At 43.6% G+C, this 24,188-nt stretch overlaps 1 protein-coding gene across 1 annotated transcript in view; it reads left to right on the top strand.

Moving 5' to 3' along the window:
- Positions 1-24,188, top strand: part of adamts6 (ADAM metallopeptidase with thrombospondin type 1 motif, 6) — a 268,724-nt gene that overhangs the window by 206,254 nt on the left and 38,282 nt on the right. The window contains exons 16-19 of the mRNA XM_078218220.1: positions 790-923; positions 11,134-11,257; positions 20,063-20,143; positions 21,822-21,985. Of these exons, the coding sequence (XP_078074346.1) occupies positions 790-923; positions 11,134-11,257; positions 20,063-20,143; positions 21,822-21,985 (503 nt within the window). The remainder of the gene's footprint in view (positions 1-789; positions 924-11,133; positions 11,258-20,062; positions 20,144-21,821; positions 21,986-24,188) is intronic.

Consider the following 24,188-nt stretch of genomic DNA (forward strand, 5'->3'; position numbering starts at 1 on the left):
ATCCTGTGGCTTGGTTGGGGCAGCATTTCAGAGTTTTGTGGCATCCTCCTTTTTATTTACATATATAAATTCAGATGAAACCAAATTAATTTTCTTTAAATTCTTCATTCCATTTAATATTTATGGTGCTAATATAAAACTGAAAACATTAGTCAGAGAATCAGTCCATGGTCATTAGCCCTTGACACCTAATGAGAAATTCATGTTCATGAATGGCAGGTGAAGTTGAATTTTAACATGGTCGTAAGTGGGAATTGAACAGTACAGGACAAGCGATATAAACTCTGCTTTGTCTGCCTCTTTGTTGACCCCAACCATTTGTTTTTCTCCTCCGACTGAAGGCTCTGACGAAGAGTCATCCAAACTTCAAACGTTCGCTCTTTCCTCTTCCCATAAATGCTGTCAGACCTGCTGAGATTTTCCAGCGTTTTCTGTTTGTGTTTCGGATTCCAGCATCTGCAGTAATTTGCTTTTATATAGTTAATAAATATTGTTGGTCACCTGTGCTTCCGTAGGATGAATAGTGATTTGGATGAGGTATTAGGAAGCTGCCATTGCCAGTGAAGCTGTTCCCCAGCATCAGGCATGGGTTCCAAGAGAGGTGGGAGAAAATTAAGGACTGAATAAGGATTAATAACAATATTTCAGTTTCTGATTATATGGTACACGTGAATGTTCAGCAGATTAAAGTTGAATGAACTTGTATGAAATGTTGCCTTTTGAGTTTTTACATTCAGAAAATATTAGCACCTTGTTTTATATTTAAATACTTCTGTTCTCATTCAACAGGTGGTGTTAAGCCATGTGCTTTAAACTGCTTGGCTGAAGGATATAATTTTTACACCGAACGGTCTCCTGCAGTTATTGATGGAACTCGTTGCCATGCAGACTCACTGGATATCTGTATCAATGGAGAGTGCAAGGTTGCATTTACTTTAATATTAATTGTATCACATTTCCTTATCATTTTTTGGAAGACTCTGAGGAATTATTGAGTCCAGTTGACATGTAAACTTGTAAATTCCTTCTTAGAACATAGAACATTACAGCGCAGTACAGGCCCTTCGGCCCTCGATGTTGCGCCGACCAGTGAAACCAAACTAAAGCCCCTCTAATCTACACTATTCCAATATCATCCATATGTTTATCCAATAACCATTTGAATGCTCTTAATGTTGACGAGTCCACTACTGCTGCAGGCAGGGCATTCCATGCCCTTACTACTCTCTGAGTAAAGAACCTCTAACATCTGTTCTATATCTCTCACCCCTCAATTTAAAGCTATGTCCCCTCGTGTCAGCCATCACCATCCGAGGAAAAAGGCTCTCACTATCCACCCTATCTAATCCTCTGATCATCTTGTATGCCTCTATTAAGTCACCTCTTAACCTTCTTCCCTCTAACAAAAACAACCTCACGTACCTCAGCCTTTCCTCATACGATTTTCCCACCATACCAGGCAACATCCTGGTAAATCTCCTCTGCACCCTTTCCAACACTTCCACATCTTTCCTATAATGCGGCAACTAGAACTGTACGCAATACTCCAAGTGCGGCCGCACCAGAGTTTTGTACAGTTGCAGCATGACCTCCTGGCTCCGAAACTCAATCCCTCTTCTTAGCTCAGTCAAAAACAAAAATCCCAACAGTGCCCACAGAAGTGTGCTTCACTTATCAAATTTAGTGGGGCAGTGAAACACGATGATCAACCCCTTTTCTATCATCATGAATAGGTTTGCCTTTCAGTTTCATGATTTTAAACCTTTGTATCCAAGGTTTGCTTTTTCTTCTCATCAGTCAGATCAATACATTAAAGTGATTTGATTTATTATTGTCACATGTATTGGTATACGGTGAAAAGTGTTGTTTCTTGCACACTATACAGACAAAACATACCGTTCAGAGAGTACATAGGGGAGAAGGAAAGGAGAGGGTGCAGAATGTAGTGTTACAGACATAGCTAGGGTGTAGAGAAAGATCAACAATATAAGGTAGGTCTATTAGACTGTTTAAAAGAGAGTACAGTTTTAAAAGCATAGAACGAGAGTAAAAGATAGAATTAGAGGGTATGCTGGAGACAACTCGCAAGAAGTCGCCACATTCCAGCGTCATCTTCAAAGTGGGGAATTCTTGCATAGAAGCAAGTCTATACATGTAGCAACATATCGGCATGGTGGCATAGTGATTAGCACTGCTGCCTCACAGCGCCAGGGACCCGGGTTCAATTCCTGGCTTGGGTCACTCTGTGTGGAGTTTGCACCTTCTCCCCATGTCTGCGTGGGTTTCCTCTGGTGCTCCAGTTTCCTCCCACAGTCCAAAGATGTGTGGGTTAGGGTGATTGGCCATGCTAAATTGCCCCTTAGTGTCAAGGGGATTAGCAGGATAAATATGTGGGGTTACAGGGATAGGGCCTGGGTAGGATTATTATCAGTGCAGACTCGATGGGCTGAATGTTGGGATTCTATGATTCTATTCTATGATATCCATGTGAAAACTGAAGATATACATTTATTGTTGACTTGCAATATACATAGATCAATCTGGCATATGATCCTGCGTATTCATCCTTCGGTTTAATTTTATTTCTCTTTGGAGAGCAGAAGGGACAAAAGGATTGTAGAAGAACATTTAGTTCATGTACTGTTACCATCTCTGTAGAGAAAGATAATTTTTAAAGGGGAAATTTACACTTCCAGTTATTAGCTGAACAAAAGACACAAGATTTCACATTTTAAAACTTTTACTTTAAAAAAGGCAAAAAGAACACTATTAACTAAACATTTGCTTCTTGTAGGCAACTTAAAACTATCAAACAGAATTTCCCCCTTTCTACTTTTAACGACAACTGAAAACCCCAATTTTGTTACGTTACTTGGTCTCTTAAGTAGATGTCTAAATCTCTCAGGACCATTCCAAAGTGATTCACAGTTCCCAAGGTTGTACATCTGTTCTTTCCCCTTCCCAATACTGTATTGCAGGGTGAGAGCTTCCATGAGCATTCTCCCTCTAGCTCCAGCTGGGCAAACTCGGCCTTCAAACTGAGCATGAGCTCTCCCCTTCATTCCACACAGTGAATGATAGGGTCAGCATTTTCTCTGCTTAAGGTGCAGGGCTGGCTGACTTGTTTATTTTGCAACAGCCTCCCAGTTGATTGCAGACCCCAATTAAAATTGATACATGGCAGATTCTAAAAATGTCCGATTTTCCAGACAACTCCGGTTTGTGGACAGTCGGAGTTGAGACGTTACTGTAATACCTTCTGGGACTTCGAAAGATGCAGAGTCTACCCGTTATAGATTTAGGAACAGTTATCATTGTCCCCAAGTGTGAACATCTCCCTCTTAGTAAAACAATCTGGGTCGTCTTCTGATCTCTTGCAATTAACCCACCCAGGCTTACTGTCAGGCAGACGCCAGCATATGTCACATGACCCCTTTCATTTACCCTAAATTTATCAATACAGGGCGCAATCTTACCGGCTGTTCACACCCCGCTTTGGCGCACAGCCAAATGTCTGTTCATTGCAGTGGGACCAGAAAATCCCACCGGTGTGAATAGCTGTAAGATTCCGCCCACAGTCTCAAACTAAAATACACTTATAAACCAAACAATATAGTCCTAAAACATCTTATAAGCTCACATAGTAACAGTGTAAAGTACACCATAAATGTAATAATATTTATGTGTGTGTATGTGTGTGCATATATATATATTTATGAGTATATAGAGAGAAAGTGATTAACTTTGTATAGGTATCTGTGTTTAATGTAACACTTACATCAGTTAAGGGTGATGCCTTAGATCATTTGGAGCTACAGTTACGCTGTAACGTGAAGGAAAAAGTGAATTTAAGTTAAAGTACAATAAGCGATAAAAGTTTAACCTACACAACTCAGTGATCATCCCTGTTGACATTTGTGTTAATTGATATCCTCTAAGCTTGTTCCCCAGTGAACTCATCAGTACTCACCACTTAAATAAAGATATCTACTGTTAAAATTTATAATTAGCCGAAGAGACAACGGTTAGGTGCACTGGCCATGCTGAATTGTTCCTTAGTGTACCCGAACAGGCGCCAGAGTGTGGCGACTAGGGGATTTTCACAGTAATTTCATTGCAGTGTTAATGTAAGCCTACTTGTGACACTAATAAATAAACCTAACCTTAAAAAAACTTAGCAATCTCAGTAATCTGTTGATTATTGGACTTGTGTTAAAGTCTGCCTGCTCCTTTGAGCACTGAAATCCTCAGCCATGATGACAACATTCTGAACCTGAATGACAGCAAACATGGATCTTGTGACCTCTGTCTGAGCTGCCACGGCAGCACTGAGACATTGGTTAGTCGCTGCCTGTGCTGCAGTGGGAGCTGAGACAGCTGCCTCATGGGTGGGTCTTCAAATGCTAGCAAGGAAGAATAGATGGACTCCAAGCTCCGTGCAACTTCCTTTACCAGATTGGGACTAGACTCTGCCATGCTCCTTTTGCCAGTGACAGCAGGCTATCTGACAGACCTGCCAATGCCCCAAGTACCTCAGTGCCCATTACATCTGCGTTCCCTTGTCTTCATCTGAGACTCTAGCAGCAGAACTTGTGTGCGATGCCCCCATTAAACAGCCTATTCCTATCCTTAGCCCCGGCTGCAGTCCATCTGTGAATCACCAAGTGTAGATCCTGATTTTACACTGCTCTCCAAAGTATGCAGCGTGCCAGTATCTAAGTTCGTGACTTGACTGCCAGATCAGCAGACAAGGCTTCTTCATTTTTGCTACATTATAGCTCTCTCACTTCCTCCTGAGGCTGCTGTGATTAGATAGGCACAGTTCTCGGGTATCTGAAAGTAAAAAATCAGATGGGGAAGATTGGTGTGAGCACAGAAATAGCGAGAGGTTCATGTTTACAACTTAACAACTTGCACATCTTGCCAAATGGCAGGACAAGGATGAGGGTGAGTAGGGAGAAAGTGCATGAGGTCGGAACATAGGTTATTCACGATGTCCTCCACGATGCCAAATGCAATGGGCTCTGTCACAGCTAGAACCATGATGCAGAGAACTATTTCCTCTGTTGACCTCAGGAAATGCAGGTGTTCTTTTCCCTCTCTGCTTCTGCTCTGCTCCCTTCTATTCCCAGCCTCTGACCTGCTCTTGTAATCATAGTAATTATATGGCTGGTCCAGTTCCATTTCTGGTCAGTGGTAATTCTCCAGGATGCGAATGGTGGGGGATTTAGCGATGGTAATGCCTTTGAATGTCAAGGGGAGTTGGGTAGATTCTCTCCTTTTGGAGATGGTCATTGTCTGATACATGTGTGACACGAATGCTACTTCTACCCCTGCTCCTTTTCCTTTCGGAGGGAGCTTCTTGATGGCCTCCTGGCTCCTGGTGGAAACATGACCTCTCTCTTCCTATCGACCTCCAGCACAAAGGATTCCAGCACCACATCTGTGAAACAGGAAGGCTTCTCACTTCCTTGATTCTCGATTTTCTTTATTCATTCATGGGACATGGGTGTCACTGGCTGGCCAGCATTTAATGCAGTAAGAAGTCTCACAACACCAGATTAAAGTCCAACAGGTTTATTTGGTAGCACAAGCCACTAGCTTTCGGAGCACTTGCTGCCCCTTCGCCAGGTGAGTGGGAGTTCTGTTCACAAACAGGGCATATAAAGACACAAACTCAATTTACAGAATAATGGTTGGAATGTGAGTCTTTACAGGTAATCAAGTCTCAAAGGTACAGACAATGTGAGTGGAGAGAGCATTAAGCACAGGTTAAAGAGATGTGTATTGTCTCCAGACAGGACAGTTAGTGAGATTTTGCAAGCCCAGGCAAGTCATGGGGGTTACAGATAGTGTGACATGAACCCAGGATCCCGGTTGAGGCCGTCCTCATGTGTGCGGAACTTGGCTATCAGTCTCTGCTCAGCGATTCTGCGCTGTCGTGTTCGTGAATGCCGCCTTGGAGAACGCTTACCCAAAGATCAGAGGCCGAATGCCCGTGACCGCTGACGTGTTCCCCAACAGGAAGAGAACACTCTTGCCTGGTGATTGTCGAGTGGTGTTCATTCATCCGCTGTCGTAGCGTCTGCATGGTCTCCCCAATGTACAATGCCTCGGGACATCCTTTCCTGCAGCGTATCAGGTAGACAACGTTGGCCGAGTTGCAAGAGTATGTACTGTGTACCTGGTGGATGGTGTTCTCACGTGAGATGATGGCATCCGTGTCGATGATCCAGCATGTCTTGCAGAGGTTGCTGTGGCAGGGTTGTGTGGCGTTGTGGTCACTGTTCTCCTGAAGGCTGGGTAGTTTGCTGCGGACAATAGTCTGTTTGAGGTTGTGCGGTTGTTTGAAGGCAAGAAGTGGGGGTGTGGGATGGCCTTGGCGAGATGTTTGTCTTCATCAATGACATGTTGAAGGCTCCGGAGGAGATGTCGTAGCTTCTCCGCTCCGGGGAAGTACTGGACGACGAAGGATACTCTGTCCGCCGTTTCCCGTGTTTGTCTTCTGAGGAGTTCGGTGCGGTTTTCCGCTGTGGCGCGTCAGAACTGTCGATCGATGAGTCAAGCGCCATAACCTGGGGCGGCACGGTAGCACAGTGGTTAGCACTGCTGCTTCACAGCTCCAGGGACCTGGGTTCGATTCCCGGCTTGGGTCACTGTCTGTGTGGAGTTTGCACATTCTCCTCGTGTCTGCGTGGGTTTCCTCCGGGCGCTCCGGTTTCCTTCCACAGTCCAAAGATGTGCGGGTTAGGTTGATTGGCCATGCTAAAAATTGCCCTTTAGTGTCCTGAGATGTGTAGGTTAGAGGGATTAGTGGGTAAATATGTAGGGATATGGGGGTAGGGCCTGGGTGGGATTGTGATCGGTGCAGACTCGATGGGCCGAATGGCCTCCTTCCACACTGTAGGGTTTCTATGATTTCTATATCCTGTTCTTATGAGGGCATCTTTCAGTGTCTGGAGGTGTCTGTTGCGATCCTCCTCATCTGAGCAGATCCTGTGTATACGGAGGACTTCACTGTACCGCACGCCCACGGGTAACCTCACGATGCTCCACTTCTCCAGCTTCCACCCTAAACACGTTAAAGAAGCCATCCCCTATGGACAAGCCCTCACGTGAGAACACCATCCACCAGGTACATGGTACATACTCTTGCAACTCGGCCAACGTTGTCTACCTGATACTCTGCAGGAAATGATGTCCCGAGGCATGATACATTGGGGAGACCATGCAGACGCCACGACAGCGGATGAATGAACACCGCTCGCCAATCACCAGGCAAGAGTGTTCTCTTCCTGTTGGGGAACACTTCAGCGGTCACGGGTATTCGGCCTCTGATCTTCAGGTAAGCGTTCTCCACGGCGGCCTTCACGAACACAACAGCGCAGAGTCGCTGAGCAGAAACTGATAGCCAAGTTCCGCACACATGAGGACGGCCTCAACCGGGATCTTGGGTTCATGTCACACTATCTGTAACCCCCATGACTTGCCTGGGCTTGCAAAATCTCACTAACTGTCCTGGCTGGAGACAATACACATCTCTTTAACCTGTGCTTAACGCTCTCTCCACTCACATTGTCTGTACCTTTAAGACTTGATTACCTATAAAGACTCACATTCCAACCATTATTTTGTAAATTGAGTTTGTGTCTTTATATGCCCTGTTTGTGAACAGAACTCCCACTCACCTGACGAAGGACCAGCAAGCGCTCCAAAAGCTAGTGGCTTTTGCTACCAAATAAGCCTGTTGGACTTTAACCTGGTGTTGTGAGACTTCTTACTGTGTTTACCCCAGTCCAACGTCGGCATCTCCCCATCGGCATTTAATGCCCATCCCTAGTCGGCTTTGAGAAGGTGGTGAGCCACCTTCTTGAATCGCTGCAGTCCATGTGCTGTGGATTGATCCTCAATGCTGTTTGGGAAGGAATTCCAGGATCTTGATTCAGGAAGGAATGGCATTTTCACAGTAACTTCATTGCAGCGTTAACGTAAGCCTACTTGTGACGCTAATAAATAAATGAATTTGAAGAATGGGACCTATTTGGGCCAACATGATCATTTACACAAGAGAGCAGCATGAAGTTTACATGCTGCCTCCTTCAATGGGAATGAACATAAGCAGATTATGGATTTTCCCAAGGACTGGCCTTAATGAAATTTCTGCATGCTATCTTCTCCACAACTTTTTCCAAATCTCTCCTATCTTACAGAAAAATTGTGGAATTAACCAACATTACAACCCTTTGTGCCTGTCACTGGTTTTGTAGCACCTACAGCCCTGTATCGGATGAATCAGTGTAAGTGACTTGCAGTAATGCAGCGGAAGTTCATAGTCTTACTTCCAGCAGTAAGCAGAAATTCATCATCAGGTTTAAGAAGGCTCTACTCGCTGACTTGCATATTTTAACATATTTAAGCCTTTGCACTAACCCAGGGAAACACTGTGGATTTTGATGAAAAGAAAGCAACAAACAAAAGGCCGGTCAGCTTAACGTCTGTAGTAGGGAAAATGCTGGAATCCATTATTAAAGAGGAGATAGCAGGGCATCTGGATAGAAATGGTTCGATCAATCAGACGCAGCATGGATTCATGAGGGGAAAGTCGTGCTTGACGAACATGTTGGATTTTTATGAAGATGTGACTAGGGCGGTTGATGGAGGAGAACCGGTGGATGCGGTGTTTTTGGATTTCCAAAAGGCGTTTGATAAGGTGCCCCATAAAAGGCTACTGAAGAAGATTAGGGCACACGGAGTTGGGGGTAGTGTGTTAAAGTGGATTGGGGACTGGCTATCCGACAGGAAGCAAAGAGTCGGAATAAATGGGTGTTTTTCCGGTTGGAGGAAGGTAACTAGTGGCGTGCCGCAGGGATCGGTACTCGGGCCGCAACTATTTACCATTTATATAGATGATCTGGAGGAGGGGACGGAGTGTAGGGTAACGAAGTTTGCAGACGACACAAAGATAAGTGGAAAAGTGAATCGTGTGGAGGACGGAGAAGATCTGCAGAGAGATTTGGACAGGCTGAGTGAGTGGGCGAGGATATGGCAAATGGAGTATAACGTTGAGAAATGCGAGGTTATACACTTTGGAGGAAATAATAACAAATGGGATTACTATCTCAATGGAAACAAATTAAAACATGCTACCGTGCAAAGGGACCTGGGGGTCCTTGTGCATGAGACGCAAAAGCCCAGTCTGCAGGTACAACAGGTGATCAAGAAGGCAAATGGGATGTTGGCCTATATTGCGAAGGGGATAGAATATAAAAGCAGGGATGTCTTGATGCACCTGTACAGGGCATTGGTGAGGCCGCAGCTGGAATACTGTGTGCAGTATTGGTCCCCTTATATGAGGAAGGATATATTGGCATTGGAGGGAGTGCAGAGAAGGTTCACCAGGTTGATACCGGAGATGAGGGGTTTGGATTATGAGGAGAGGCTGAGGAGATTGGGTTTGTACTCGTTGGAGTTTAGAAGGATGAGGGGGGATCTTATGGAGACTTATAAGATAATGCGGGGGCTGGATAGGGTGGAGGCGGAGAGATTCTTTCCACTTAGTAAGGAAGTTAAAACTAGAGGACACAGCCTCAAAATAAAGGGGGGTCGGTTTAAGACAGAGTTGAGGAGGAACTTCTTCTCCCAGAGGGTGGTGAATCTCTGGAATTCTCTGCCCACTGAGGTGGTGGAGGCTACCTCGCTGAATATGTTTAAAGCGCGGATGGATGGATTCCTGATCGGTAAGGGAATTAAGGGTTATGGGGATCAGGCGGGTAAGTGGTACTGATCCACGTCAGATCAGCCATGATCTTATTGAATGGCGGGGCAGGCTCGAGGGGCTAGATGGCCTACTCCTGCTCCTATTTCTTATGTTCTTAAAAGCCTAATGAATACAATTGCAAACACCGCAAAGCACATACTGGGCTGAAGCAACAGGATCTTTCCCTCCACCCAATAGCAATCTGTAAGTCCTTGTGTATCCACACTGACACTTTTAAAGATAATTTACACCTGCCTGAACTCCACAGGGCTTATGCAGAGAACAAATAAATATTGCAGCCACACAGAATGACAAAAATCAGCCCCCAGTCCTTATAATGTTCGAACTTGACAAATCTTGCTGGATGTTTTACTGGGGATTAGGTTAGTTTCTACGGGAAAGTTTTTTTCAAACGTTTACTTTGGTGAAAGAAATGTTGCAGCAGTTAATGCTCAGGATGTTTGCCACAAATGCAGAAAGGTCACATTTTAATTGCTGGGTCTTAGAACTATCCCGTGCTTTTTGTTCCCTATTAAACAAGTATGTATAAAGAGTAAAGGGCAAAGGTTAGCTCTTTAGTCTGAATTTGTTGATATATTTACATAGTGATTAAACTTAACTGCTGAATGATATAATTCAGGTGATGGTAGATGAACCTAATTCTGAAGGTTTTATGTTATAAGCGTGAAGAAACTTAAAGTTAAGTGTTTTTATAAAATGTTGTCCTTATTATCATCATTATTATCATTATTTTTACTTTACTTCTCCTTTAGGTTTCCATATATCAAAAGAGTCTTAAATGTTAATTTTGCAAATCAACAAAACAACTCAATCAGTTTGAAATTGGTATAAGATAACAACAATGAAATATGTTAGATACCCAATAATTAGGAAATTCCAGACCCACAAATTCAGATGGTGACTGGCTGATCCATGTATGTTTGAACTGTTATTATTAGGGAGGTAATGTCCTCGTGGTCTTATCGCTATACTATTAATCCAGAAACTCAGCTAATGTTCTGGGGACCTGGATTCCAATGGTAGAATTTGAATTCAATAAAAAAAAAATCTGGCATTAAGAATCTACTGATGACCCATCAAACCATTGTCGATTGTCAGAAAAACCCATCTGGTTCACTAATGTTCTTTAGGGAAGGAAATCTGCCATCCTTTCCTGGTCTGGCCTACATGTGACTCCAGACCGACAGCAATGTGGTTATATAAAAATATCAATCTCAACTGCCCTTCAAGGGCAACTAGGGATCGGCAACGCCCATGTCCCACAAATGAATTAAAACAAAACATTCCTATTATTTCAATCAGTGTTACAATGATAACACAACTATTTTGATTGATTTATTTCTTTGTGCCTAAAGCATGTAGGATGTGATCATATTTTGGGATCTGATGCGAAAGAAGACAGATGTCGTATTTGTGGGGGTGATGGAAGCTCTTGTGAAGCAACAGAAGGTCTATTCAATGATTCCCTGCCTCGAGGAGGTAAGTGGACAAATTCACCAATCACAATAGCCGATTGAAAATGGAGAGATACTTTTTGTTCTTGGATAACAGCATTAAGGTCTGGATTTTCATCCTCAAGGCAGGTAGGGGGAGTTGTACAAAATCCCTGGCTCAGCCTGCCTGCGTTAGGAAAAAGTGCCCACAAAGATAGGATCTTCATTGCCAGGGCTGGATGTGTGCTGGAGGCAGGCTAGCTGACCTGGGAAGAAGTATGGAAGCAGTCACAGGGACAGCCAGATGCTGAGGAATGTCTGCCTTGGTGTGGCAGGATTTTGTCTCAGTGGAAGAAACACAAATGCTTCTAGTCATAACCCCTCATACCCCTTCATCTATCAAACATTCTCCAGGCCCTATCCATGCTATTTCTTGCTTCCCACTGACCCCCTAAGTCCCCATGCCAAACTCTGCCCTGCTATCCATCCCTTTCTGACCCTATGCAAGCTTTGCCTTTCCACCAAACCCCATGTCCCCTCATTCCCTGTATGTCAAGCACAGGCACTTCCATGCCCATTAACCAATTGTACCAATGAACACCATAGTGTATAGTGGATTTTTTGAAAAAATATAATCCATTGTTAACTTTCTCCTATGCTTGAAGAAAATCGAGGCCAAGTTAATAAAAGTCAATCATCAAGGTTCTTTGAAGCTTCAAAACCACAGACCTTTGGGTCCACTTTACTTGTGTCAATAAACATTGTGAAATCGACTGCAAAGATGAGAGAGTCTGAGCTGTCAATTAAACAATGTTTCCTAGTGAAGCAGCTGTTCTAGTATTCTAATAGCTGTTTGGGGTCACAGTGGTTCAGTGCTTTCGAAGGTTTAAGGTTTTTGAAACCTCACAAAGCCTGGACAATTGAAACTCCATTAGCTTAATTCAGACTTTTTTTTTCAAAGAGAGAAAGTTATCAACGGCTTACATTTTTTCAAACCTAATTTTTCTATTCATGCCACTATGCCCTATGTGTTCATTGGTTCTAGAAATTGTGCAGTGGGCCAATGGATATAGAAGTGCCATGCATGGCATGGGGGCATAAGGGGTTTGAGTGGGCGGGTAGAAAGGCAGAGTTTGGCATGGGGGCAGGGGGGGATATAAGAGGCAGGCGGAAAAGCAGAACTTTTTATAGGAGCATTAGGGGACATGGGGTGGGCAGAAGAAGAGAACTTGGCATAAAGGCATGAGGTAACATGGGATGGGTGAGAAGGGGGTAACTTGGCATAAAGGACGTGAGGGAACCTTTTAAACTTACCTTTTAAAAGCCCCCCTCATGCATACAGGGGGCTCACAACTCCTCTAAGGGGCTGTATACCATAACTCTTCAAAACCTGGCCTGCCTGCATGAAAATTGCAGAGTAGGATATGCCTATCTCTGCAATGGAGCCAGCCAGGTGGAAAGTGCTGAATGCAGGCTTCTGACAGAAAGCAGCCCGTACCTTTAGAAGCACTCCTGAAAATTTGACAGTGGAGGAATGAGGTTGGGAAACCTGGAATCCGGGAATAGTCCTCCATTTTTAGAGGGCTCCTGAGACAAGCCGACTTGGTGAAAATCCAGGCCCAAGTGTTTCTTTCTCTTGGAGGTAAATGATTTATGACAATCAAATGAATTTTTGATTAAATTAAAGTGTTTATAATGTGCCAATTTCAGAACTCCAGAGTATTACCGTTTTGCTGTGAAAAGTTTGACATTTAATCAAAACATTATTCCTACCTGGGGCCTGTTTCCTTAGCATATCATATGATATTCAGTCAAGCATGACTAATAACTTGTCCTATTTCCAGCAGAAGATATTGGACATGGAAGCATAGAATTACTTAGTACTTAGTTTGTACTACTTTCTCGTGGATCTTATTTGGACATTTTGAATGTCCGCTGAACATAGGTGTTCAAACAGCACTAGTGAACACAGGTAACTTCCAATGACTTTAGGAGCTAAGATCTGATTAGAGTTTATGATCTGAACCCACCCAAAGATTTCAGAACCTCTTAAGAATGGAGGAAGCCTCCCAACTCATCCAATCAGACACCCCGCCATGATACCCCATTGTTTCCCGATAGATTCCATGGCCAAAGGATTTGTTCATGTTGAAGTGTTGCTATGGAAACTTGCATTGATCCTGAGAGCCCTACAACACCAGGTTAAAGTCCAACAGGTTTATTTGGTATCACGAGCTTTCGGAGCGTTGCCTCTGCATCTGATGAAGGAGCAGCGGTCCGAAAGCTCGTGATACCAAATAAACCTGTTGGACTTTAACCTGGTGTTGTGAGACTTCTTACTGTGCCCACCCCGGTCCAACGCTGGCATCTCCACATTATGATCCTGAGAGTGTAAATGCAGGTTAGAATTCTCCGGTCTCATGCACCCCTCTCGCTGCCAGCAAGAACAAAGAATTTGGCGCTCAGCCAAATCTCCATTCATAGCAGCGGGACAGGAGAATCTCACCCACTGGTGAGGTCAGAGAATTCTGGCCACAGTGTTGCAGGAAATGTTCCCTGGCCGCATAACAACTCAAATGTTCCCACACAGGCTGAGCACATACTGACCCCGTAGTTATCATGCATGAACAACCGCACAAAATACTTGAAGGGTTCATACACTTAAATTGGTAGGCCACGTATCGGAGAACAAGATGAGAGGGAATATCGGCTGAGGGCAGTTTACTATGATGTGGAGATGCCGGCGTTGAACTGGGGTAAACACAGTAAGAAGTCTCACAACACCAGGTTAAAGTCCAACAGGTTTATTTGGTAGCAAAAGCCACTAGCTTTCAGAGCGCTGCTCCTTCATCAGGTGAGTGGGAGTTCTGTTCACAAACAGGGCATATAAAGACACAAACTCAATTTACAAGATAATGGTTGGAATGCGAGTCTTTACAGGTAATCAAGTCTTAAAGGTACAGACAATGTGAGTGGAGAGAGGGTTAAGCACAAATTAAAGAGATGTGTATTGTCTCCAGACAGGACAGTTAGTGAGATTTTGCAAGTCCAGGCAAGTCGTGGGGGTTACAGATAGTGTGACATGAACCCAAGATCCTGGTTGAGGCCATCCTCATGTGTGCGGAACTTGGCTATCAGTTTCTGCTCAGCAACTCTGCGCTGTCGTGTGTCATGAAAGCCACCTTGAAGAATGCCTACCCGAAGATCAGAGGCTGAATGGCCATGACTGCTGAAGTGTTCCCCAACAGGAAGAGAATACTCTTGCCTGGTGATTGTCGAGCGGTGTTCATTCACCCATTGTCGTAGCGTCTGTATGGTCTCCCCAATGTACCATGCCTCGGGACATCCTTTCCTGCAGCGTATCAGGTAGACAACGTTGGCCGAGTAGCAAGTGTATGTACCGTGTACCTGGTAGATGGTGTTCTCGCGTGAGATGATGGCATCCGTGTAGAGCAGTCCATTTGGATTTCCTCATTTATGTCATTGAGGATCGCTGTACAGGTGGTGCAGCACAATCTGCCTCAAGGAATCAACAGAGTCTGCAAGCAGTGCAGTGAACAAATTGTTACCCCCAAATATACGTTGAACACTGTGACAAACTCTTTGATATCAGTTGTAAATTTAGCTGTAGCTCTGGTGATTTTTTTTATTCTAATGGACGGCAAGTAGGGAGGCAATTCTCACCAACGCCTCTTTGCCTGGAATGTGCAATTTTGTACAGTAAAACAAATTCTCTGAAATGTGTAATTTGATCCAGTCATATCATGCAGGTTTCAGAGTTCAGAGAAAAGCACAATGCTCACAGTACTGATTTCAGAGTACAGGCAGAGGCTAACACTATGGAGTTCAGAGAACAAACAGTGCTAATTCTACTGAGTTCTGAGAATGCACAGCGCTAACGTTCTGGAGTTACGAGTATGCACAATGCTAACACTCCTGAGTTCAGAGAACACAAATGTTAACATTCGGGAGTTGTGAGAATGCACAGCACTCACGCACCCAATTGCTGTGGACACAGAGCCTTACTAAATTTAGAGAATACACAAGACGTAGACAGAATGCAGAGCGCTAATACTGGAGTTCAGAGAGCGCACAACTCTGGCACTGCCGAGTTCAGAGACTGCCCAGCACTAACACAACTGGTCTGTTTCCTCCCACTCCATGTGCTTTGCTACCTCCTGCAACAGACAGTTAATCGTTGGCAGCCTTCATCTTGCAGCATTTTTTCTATGGAACACGACGTTTACTTATGTAGACACCAGCTTCCAACTTACTTATCATCATCTTGAGAGTTCCAAACACCTGCCCAAAAATAGCCACTTTCTGCCCCTCAGCTGGCAGCCTGTCGAGACTCGATTGTGCTGGTTACTACTTGTTACTGTCAGTGGGTGGATTTTCATTGCTTTTGCCCCTGTGGACCACACAGTTTCCCGGAACCAACATCAAAGCTCAGATGACAAAAGAATCATTGTGTCTTCAAGCTCTTTGACATTGCTTAGGATTTGTGATCTTTTCTGGGCGGAGGCACGCGAAGAAGGCAGGAGGAGACGTTCCCAGACTCATTTTCCTATTTGTTTACTTGCTGACAGGAATGCCTAAAGAGCTACTGTGCCCTGGTCTGAAACGTTAACTCTGTTTCTCTTTACAAAGACGCTGGCAGACCTCCAGAGTATTTCCAGCATTTTGTTTTCTCATTGTCAAGGCCCAACATTCACATGTATGCTGAAAGGTCAAACTTTGCCACATCTTCCTCTTTCCCGAGGACAGGCCTTCAACAAGAGTGCCCCCAGACCATGTAGATTGATTGGAATAAGATGTCCTATGGACCCTAAAGCTGAACAGGAGTAGCACATTCTTGGTGCTCCCTTCAATACTGGAATGAGGAGGAAAATCCACCCTATTATCTTTACGGTGGTTTGCCAGAATGGTTAGGCTCCATGGGAATAAAATAGCACATTTTTAACAGTAGCAGCCTCATAGAGCTGCCTACCCACTAATCTGATGTGGCATCTCCACATCATACCCACTAATTGCCACAGCACTCCCTGTGCACAAGGAAAACATAATCAACAGAGGTCAGCAATCTACTCCATCATTGTAGGCGCGCATCTCAATGCTACGATTCCCCACAATCACAGAATTGACCCAAATAGCTCATCTAAATGATGGCGCGAACACTGCCTTGTCTACATCGATTATGTGCTGACACTAACAGCTGTATTTTCCATCTTACACAATCAGTCCTTTCCATCCTTCACTCTTTAACCCAAAAGAAATGTGCAGTCAAAGCAGATTACAGATGGAATAGTTGGTGATTTAGAAGGATTGAGATAGGGCGTTATAATCTATCCAGCCCTGTCCAACTTGTTCGAAGACAAGCACTAGAAATGACTGATTGTGGGGGAGTAAATCTAGTTGGCTAAGTGACTAATAATCTTAGGCATGCAAACAGCAGATGCAGTTGAAGTCCCTTAGTACCTAGTCAGCCAGAAAGCAAAAATGTGCAACTTGTGAAATTAATACCAAAAAAGTACAGAGGAATAGGAGCACCCAGACTGATTTTCTTAAAAAGTCAGGATTAATGATGGAAGATGGAACAAGTTGATCATTTCACCTGCTTATGAATAGAAAATCTAAGCTCCGTGTCTGTTAGATTTATCAAGAAACCATTAAGCAAGACACAGATAATATGGCTTGAATAAACTTATGAAGCTCAACTGTTGAAAGCATTGACTTTTCTGAGTCCCATCTACCGCTGCAAAGTTTGAATAATAACTGGCTTGGTGCTGTTTAAAAAATATTGCATGGTTAGCAGATAGTCAATAATACAGAAATTAATGAATCATTGATTGAACAATTTGGTTTGGCCAACCTTGACCTAGTTTCTAGTGGGTATGGGTACACAGCAGAAAGTACCTATAATTCATCTCATTGGCACCAAATTGGTTTTGTAATTCAGAGAGGCCACATGGATGACTGATCTGGGAAACTAATAAAAAAAAATTGCACTGGTATGATAGATGTTTTTCTGAGGCTGGAATTAAGACAAATTGGCAAGAAATTCACCTTACAGCTGCCTGTTTCCCATTTGTAAAACCTCTGCATTGTGAATTGTGCTCTGCTGTGCTGAACTGTGCCAGAAGTGCAGAGTATGTCACGTTGGCTCGGATGACTATTAGAGATCCAGGGTGCCTGCCTTCAAACAGGTGTGAGGTTTCTGAAATACCAAATCGAGGGTCTGCACTGGTTGTGGGACCTTGAATGTTAAAGTCAGATACATTTGGTTGGAGCCTGCAATGCACATTTTCTGTCTAGTTCTGCCAGGTGTTGAGTAGGATAACCAGTGATCCTTAACAGTATTACCAGAACCCCTTCTAAAGAAACTCAGGAAATATTCCATTTTTAATCTCCAGGCCACTACTGGAGATCACCTTACCCGAATCCTTTCTGCTTGCTTACGCACCATAGAAAACGGCCAATGAACTGCTGTCCTTGACTAGTAGCTCAATACCCATTTGGTGTCTGCAACTGATGCTAGCTGCAACCAGTATGGACTGGTGCACTGAGCTATTGCTATACTGACTTTGCACCAATTTTCTGTACAAGTCAAATTCCTTTGTTATTATTGAACGAGGGAATGATTTTCAATTTGACTGTCACTCAGCTGATGTTGGCTGTGAGTGGCCCGATTAATTTTGGTGATTGGGCTACATAATGATCAAGTGTACAAGCTGCCAGGGCTAAATGAGCAGTTCACCAGTCAATGGAGAGGAGGCGGGAAATCCAGAGGCTTCTCCATGGAATGTAGTCAGCCATGACCAACTTAAGAGGAGAGGAAGCAAGTGATAGCAGAGGTCACAATGGAGCCAGCAGCAGGGACAGTGCAGGAGCATTCATGATAGCCCAAAATTCCATTGCGGTCCTAAATACTTCATAGCAACCTGATTTAAACACACTGTCCACATTTATTGTAGGCAACCATCTACATCGCCAAATAGGATTCAATAACACAGACACTGCTGATTTGTGGCAAAGTCACGCCTTCAGGTATTCACACCCCATTAATGTGCATTTATGTTAGTGATGAGATTCTGGATGCAACTGTTAACAATTAAGAGAGGCAGTTGCTTTGTGAGACTCAGTTATTTTTAAAAAGCTTATTACTTTTCCTTTTGGTTTTACTCTCCACTGCATATAGTGGGCAGATCACACTAACACGGATGTGTCCGCCATAAAAGGTGGGGACTACCTGTTAATGAACCTTCCAGAACTATGGGTTATAGTTTGAGGATAAGGGGTAAACCTTTTCGAGCTGAGGTGAGGAGAGGTTTCTTCACTCAGAGGATGGTGAATGTGTGGAATTCAGTACCACAGAATGTAGTTGAGGCCAAAACGTTGTCTGATTTCAAGAAGAAATTAGATACAGCTCTTGGGGCTAAAGGGATCAAGGGATACGGGGGGAAGGGGGATCAGGATATTGAATTTGATGATCAGTCATGATCAAAATGAATGGTGGAGCAGGCTTGAAGGGCCAAATGGCCTACTCCTTTTTCTAGTTTCTATGTTTCTATCTGTTTTGACTCAGCCAAGAATATATAATGAGAGAATGCTGAGAACCCTTAAATCTATTAGATGGTTGAAATGTCTGAGCCCCAGGAACAATTGCTTGATTGACAACTCTGGCTCATTGGTCACTTCTGTCAAGTGCAACATAGAATCCACAGAATCCCTACAGTGCAGAAGGAGACCATTCAGCTCATTAGGTCCGCAACTACTCTCTGAAAGAGCATCTTACCCAGGCCCAACCCCTGCCCTATACCCATAACCCTAACCATTTACCATGGCTAATCCACCTAACATTTAGCATGGCCAATCTACTTAACCTGAACATCTTTGGATTGTGGGAGGACAGATAAAGAGTTTTCAAATGCTTGCAGTTTCAGCTATTGATACTTTAAATGGTCTGGATGATTGACACTTTTATTGGCTTGTGGTAAAAAGGAGCGTTTTTGAGGAAGTTGATAGTTATCAATAAATGACTGTTTAAAACTTTTTTTCACATCATTTTGTCACTATAGAGATTGTTATTTCTATACAGTACAAGGAGTGAATAGGCATGGAACTGTCATAGCTTGGCATGAGGGCACAAGGGTCCATAGGAGTGATTGAGGGGCATATCTGGACATGAAAATACGAGGGGTCTATATCTTGGAATTGGGAGATGGGGCATCAGGAGGACCTTTTGAGTTTACCTTTCAAAAGGCTCCTCATACAGAATATGGTTCACCACATCTCTGAAATGTGGTGAACCATGGGAATGGAGGGATACAAAAGAATGGTCTGGTTTGGACCAGGGAGCGGCGCGGGCTTGGAGGGCCGAAGGGCCTGTTCCTGTGCTGTATTGTTCTTTGTTCTTTGAAAACCTGCTCTGCCTTCATGAAAACTGTGAAGGATCAGGATATGTGTATACATGTAATGGGGCTAGCCAGGTCGGGAGTGCAGAGTGTGAGCTTGCGACCAAATCAGCTCGCACTCTTAAAAGGCACCCCTGAAAATTGGAACCCCAGGAATAGGGCTATGAATCCCGAAATCAAGTCCCAGTCACCATTTTCACCCCTCCACAAAGTCTCCCTGACTCCATGAAAATTCAGCCCCAGATATTGCTGCCAGTGTCACAGTTGTAATAATGGTGAACACTGACAGTTTTGCCGTTGTTACGACTGCAAAATCCAGGCCATTACTAAACCAATTAAGGTTGAATTTCTTTTAAAGAAATGGCAGCGCAACGTCAGTTACTTTCAGCCTATCCATTGAAATAAAGTCATTCATGTTCTAAATGTTGTGCTTCCAGGTTACATGGAAGTAGTACAGATACCAAGAGGATCAGTTCATATTGAAATACGGGAGCTCGCAATGTCAAAAAACTACATTGGTGAGTTTTTAGTGATGAGGTGTATATATATATATATGTATATATATATACAAATAACATATATATATGGAGATATGTTGTTTGCTTAATTTATTTGCTTCATTTATTTGGAACGATTAAAATTGGATGCAAGTCTTGTACATTTTAAACAAACAATCAATTTTTCAGAAGTTTGGAAACTGCTCCACTCAAAGGATTTTTAAGGAATAAAGTAAAAGCAAAACATTGGAGATGCTGGAAATCTGGCATGAAAATAGAATAAGAAGTCTCACAACACCAGGCTAAAGTCCAACAGGTATATTTGGTAGCAAAAGCCACTAGCTTTCGGTGCGCTGCCCCTTCATCAGGTGAGTGGGAGTTCTGTTCACAAACAGGGCATATAAAGACACAAACTCAATTTACAAAATAATGGTTGGAATGCGAGTCTTTACAGGTAATCAAGTCTTAAAGGTACAGGTAATGTAAGTGGAGAGAGCGTTAAGCACAGGTTAAAGAGGTGTGTAACCTGTGCTTGACCCTCTCTCCACTCACGTTGTCTATACCTTTAAGACTTGATTACCTGTAAAGACTCGCATTCCAACCATTATCTTGTAAATTGAGCCTGTGTCTTTATATGCCCTGTTTGTGAACATAACTCCCACTCACCTGATGAAGGGGCAGCGCTCCGAAAGCTAGTGGCTTGTGCTACCAAATAAACCTGTTGGACTTTAATCTCGTGTTGTGAAACTTCTTACTGTGTTTACCCCAGTCCAACGCCGGCATCTCCCCATCATAAAAATAGAAAAGATAGGAAGTACTCAGCAGATCTGGCAGCCTCAACCTGAATCCTTGGACTAAATTTTCGTTTGAAGTCCTGACCATGTCCAGCTCCTGACTTTGCACCTCAACACCAGGATGATTTTGGCAAATCAGTGGCCAGAGTGTACGCCTACTGTCCAATTAAGGATGGCTGGCAGGCTCCTGATGCTGGAGTGGTTGGCCATCATCAGGGGTAAGTGGTGCCCATGTAGGTCAGAGAGAGAGGGTGCCTCCAAATGGAGGAGGCATCCTCATGTGGATGCCATTGTTTTTCGAAAGAGAAACTTGTTAGTGCTGCATGCCTGCCATTGTGGAGAGGAAGTCTGTGACTGCAGCTGTCACCATCTCACTTTGTCAGCTGCAGTTGAGGGGGAGGGGTGGCTTAAAATGATGCTGGAGCACCGCTCCTGATCTGCCACCAGGAGGCCACTTCCGTGCTTCAGCTGTCACAGAAGTACCCAGCAGCAATCTAGAAAATTCCAGGCAGCCTCAGAACATTTGCCTTAATTGGATTCATCGATTGCCTTAATCGCTGCCCATTGTTTGCGGGAAGGTAGCCATCATCACCACCACCACCACCCCATCCCTCCAAATCAACCTCTACCAAAACGGACTGATGGTGGGAAGGCACCAGTAAAGAGCATGATGCAATTTTCCAGCCCTCACACCTCCAAGCCCACCTCTCACGTGATTTGAAAATTCTGCCTGGTCGCTCTGTTTCATCTCTCTACAAGTGCTATCTAAGCTGCTGAGCATTCCCAGCCGTTTCGGTTGTGGTAACTTTTAAACACTTCTATATTACTTGCAAAATACTTCGTTGTTTCTTTATGAAGTTGCTGAAGCTTTGTCTTAAGAGTAATTTGGAAAATTTTACTTACAGCTTTGAAATCTGAGGGCGATGAGTATTACATAAATGGTGCCTGGACTATCGACTGGCCAAGAAAATTTGACGTTGCTGGCACAGCTTTCCACTATAGGAGACCTGCAGATGAACCAGAGTCTCTGGAGGCATTAGGGCCTACCACAGAAATGCTAGTTGTCATGGTAATACCTCTAAAAAAAACCTGTATTATTTTATTTTATTACTGTTTTTTCTGCCTATTTTCATCCTCTTCTTTCTCTTTCAAAAGTGTTGACTCCTTGCTATAGTTTGTTTGATATGCTGTTTACTCTCCATCAGTCTAGACGGTGAGTGTCAGCAGGGAACAATTACAGCCAAGCCTGACCCTCTCCACTTACACGTACTCCAAACAGGAACTGGAACCTTGTCTGATTTTTCTCTCCCTAATGCAGGGCCACCAATGCAAGCTGGAGTACCCCTACTACTACCCTGGCTGAGATCAGTTGGCTGTACAGGCTTATAGGGTCAAATATAGGCCTACTTGACTTGTGGTTTAAGTGCTAATTTGCCAGGAAAATCAGCAGAAATGTCGAATGCATTGTGTAGCTGGCATTTCTGCTGATGTTCAGCCGAATTTTCAGTGGGCTGTCGGGAGAATCCCTGAACAAGGTTCTGCTACTGCTTCAACCAGCTGAGCCATCAAGGAGTTGCACTATACTTGTCTTTACTAGTCCTGTTCCAGAGATATGTTTTCATTGTACTAATTCTAATTTCTCTTGACTAAGATAATGGCTAATATAGTTCAAAAATAGAAATATTTTGCATCACTCAGCACGAACAGTTCATATTTATATAGGACCTTTGACATAGTAAAATGTCCCATGAAGCTTCACAAAAGCATTATCAAGCAAAGGTTTGACAATCATGACAATAGCTAACACATTAATTAGACCCACCCCATTGCATTATTTTGAGAAGTTGCACCAAGTGCCATTAACAAAGCAATTGCAGGTCTTTTAAAAAAATAATTTGGTAATATAATGCAAACCTGTTTCCTTGTAAGTTATATCACGTGCAGGCGGGCTACACTTGTTTTTCAATCATGGGGGGATTACACCAATATAGGTGCAAAGCCAGTAAAACAAAACTCCATGAGCAGTATTATGTTGTAATTTCTGTGCACATTCAAATATATCAAAATAGTGCATCACAGTTTAGATAAATTTGAAATGACTCTTTTGTCAATTAAATTTTGGATTCCTTTTTAAAAAGTTGAAAATTCAGAACTATTCACATAGTCCACCCACTTGCAAGGGGTATGATCTTGGTATAGAAAACCTCAAAATAGTGAATAAGTTGCAGACTTGAGGAGTGTCAAAGACTGTGTGAGCTCATTTACTGGGGCATTAGAGATAAGGGACCAGATATTCAGCATTTACGGAAGTGGGGTGCATCTTTGTCCTTCTGGTGCTTCTGCCCAGCACAGAAAAAGTGAAAGAAAGAAAAAAATTGGATTTATGAGCACCTTTCATGACCCCAGGGCTTCCTAAGTGCCTTACAATTAATTGAGGTTTTGCGAATGCAGTCAAGTGTTGTAATGTAGGAAACGTGGCAGTCAGCTTCTCCACAGCAACGTCCCAAAACAGCAATGAGATAATGACCAGATAATCTGCCTGAGAATTAAATGTTAACTAGGACAGTGGAGAATTCCCTGTCCTGTGGTCCAGTCTGGCTTTCCCATCTCAAGTTCATTAGGAGCACATGGAGAATCCTGCTGAAAGGTTATGGTGCCAATAGTCACTACAGTAGCAGAAGAGTTTGGAAAGTGGTTTGGAAAACTTTAATCTTTCAATGGTCTCTCCATTACCCATAGCAATTTTAGATGGGAGGGAAATATCAGAAAGGTAAATCCGGGTAGGGATGTGACAGAATACATAATTAAACTAATTGCTATTCAATCAGCTCACTGAATTTAAAGGCCTGCCGGAGTTTAACAGGCTGGGCATCATTATTATGCATGAGTATCAGTTCTGGAGCTCCTGAGAATTTTTTTCCAGAAGTGTCTGTGAAGAACATGGGACCCCCCTCCCCCCACCTCTCACCACACAACTGAGATACAGCAAAGAAAGGATGCTCAGACACTGGTACTGCACACATTTTGGAGGCTAGTATAGGGTTGGGATCTAAGCATGACAAACCACTGGGCACAAGAGGGCTGTGGCTAGGCCTGGGGAAAGAACAGTTCATATAAAGGTGTCGTAGTCCCAGATGACCATAGACTGCTCTTCCCTTTGAGGGAGAGAGCTGGTGGCAATTTAACCAAAGGATGTGGTGGGGGCAAGGTTGAGAAGGAGGAGCCTTAATGGATAACTTCAGCCGGTACGGGAATTGAACCCACACTGTCGG

Source organism: Mustelus asterias, chromosome 1 (assembly GCF_964213995.1).
Source record: "Mustelus asterias chromosome 1, sMusAst1.hap1.1, whole genome shotgun sequence".
Lineage (NCBI taxonomy): Eukaryota > Metazoa > Chordata > Chondrichthyes > Carcharhiniformes > Triakidae > Mustelus > Mustelus asterias.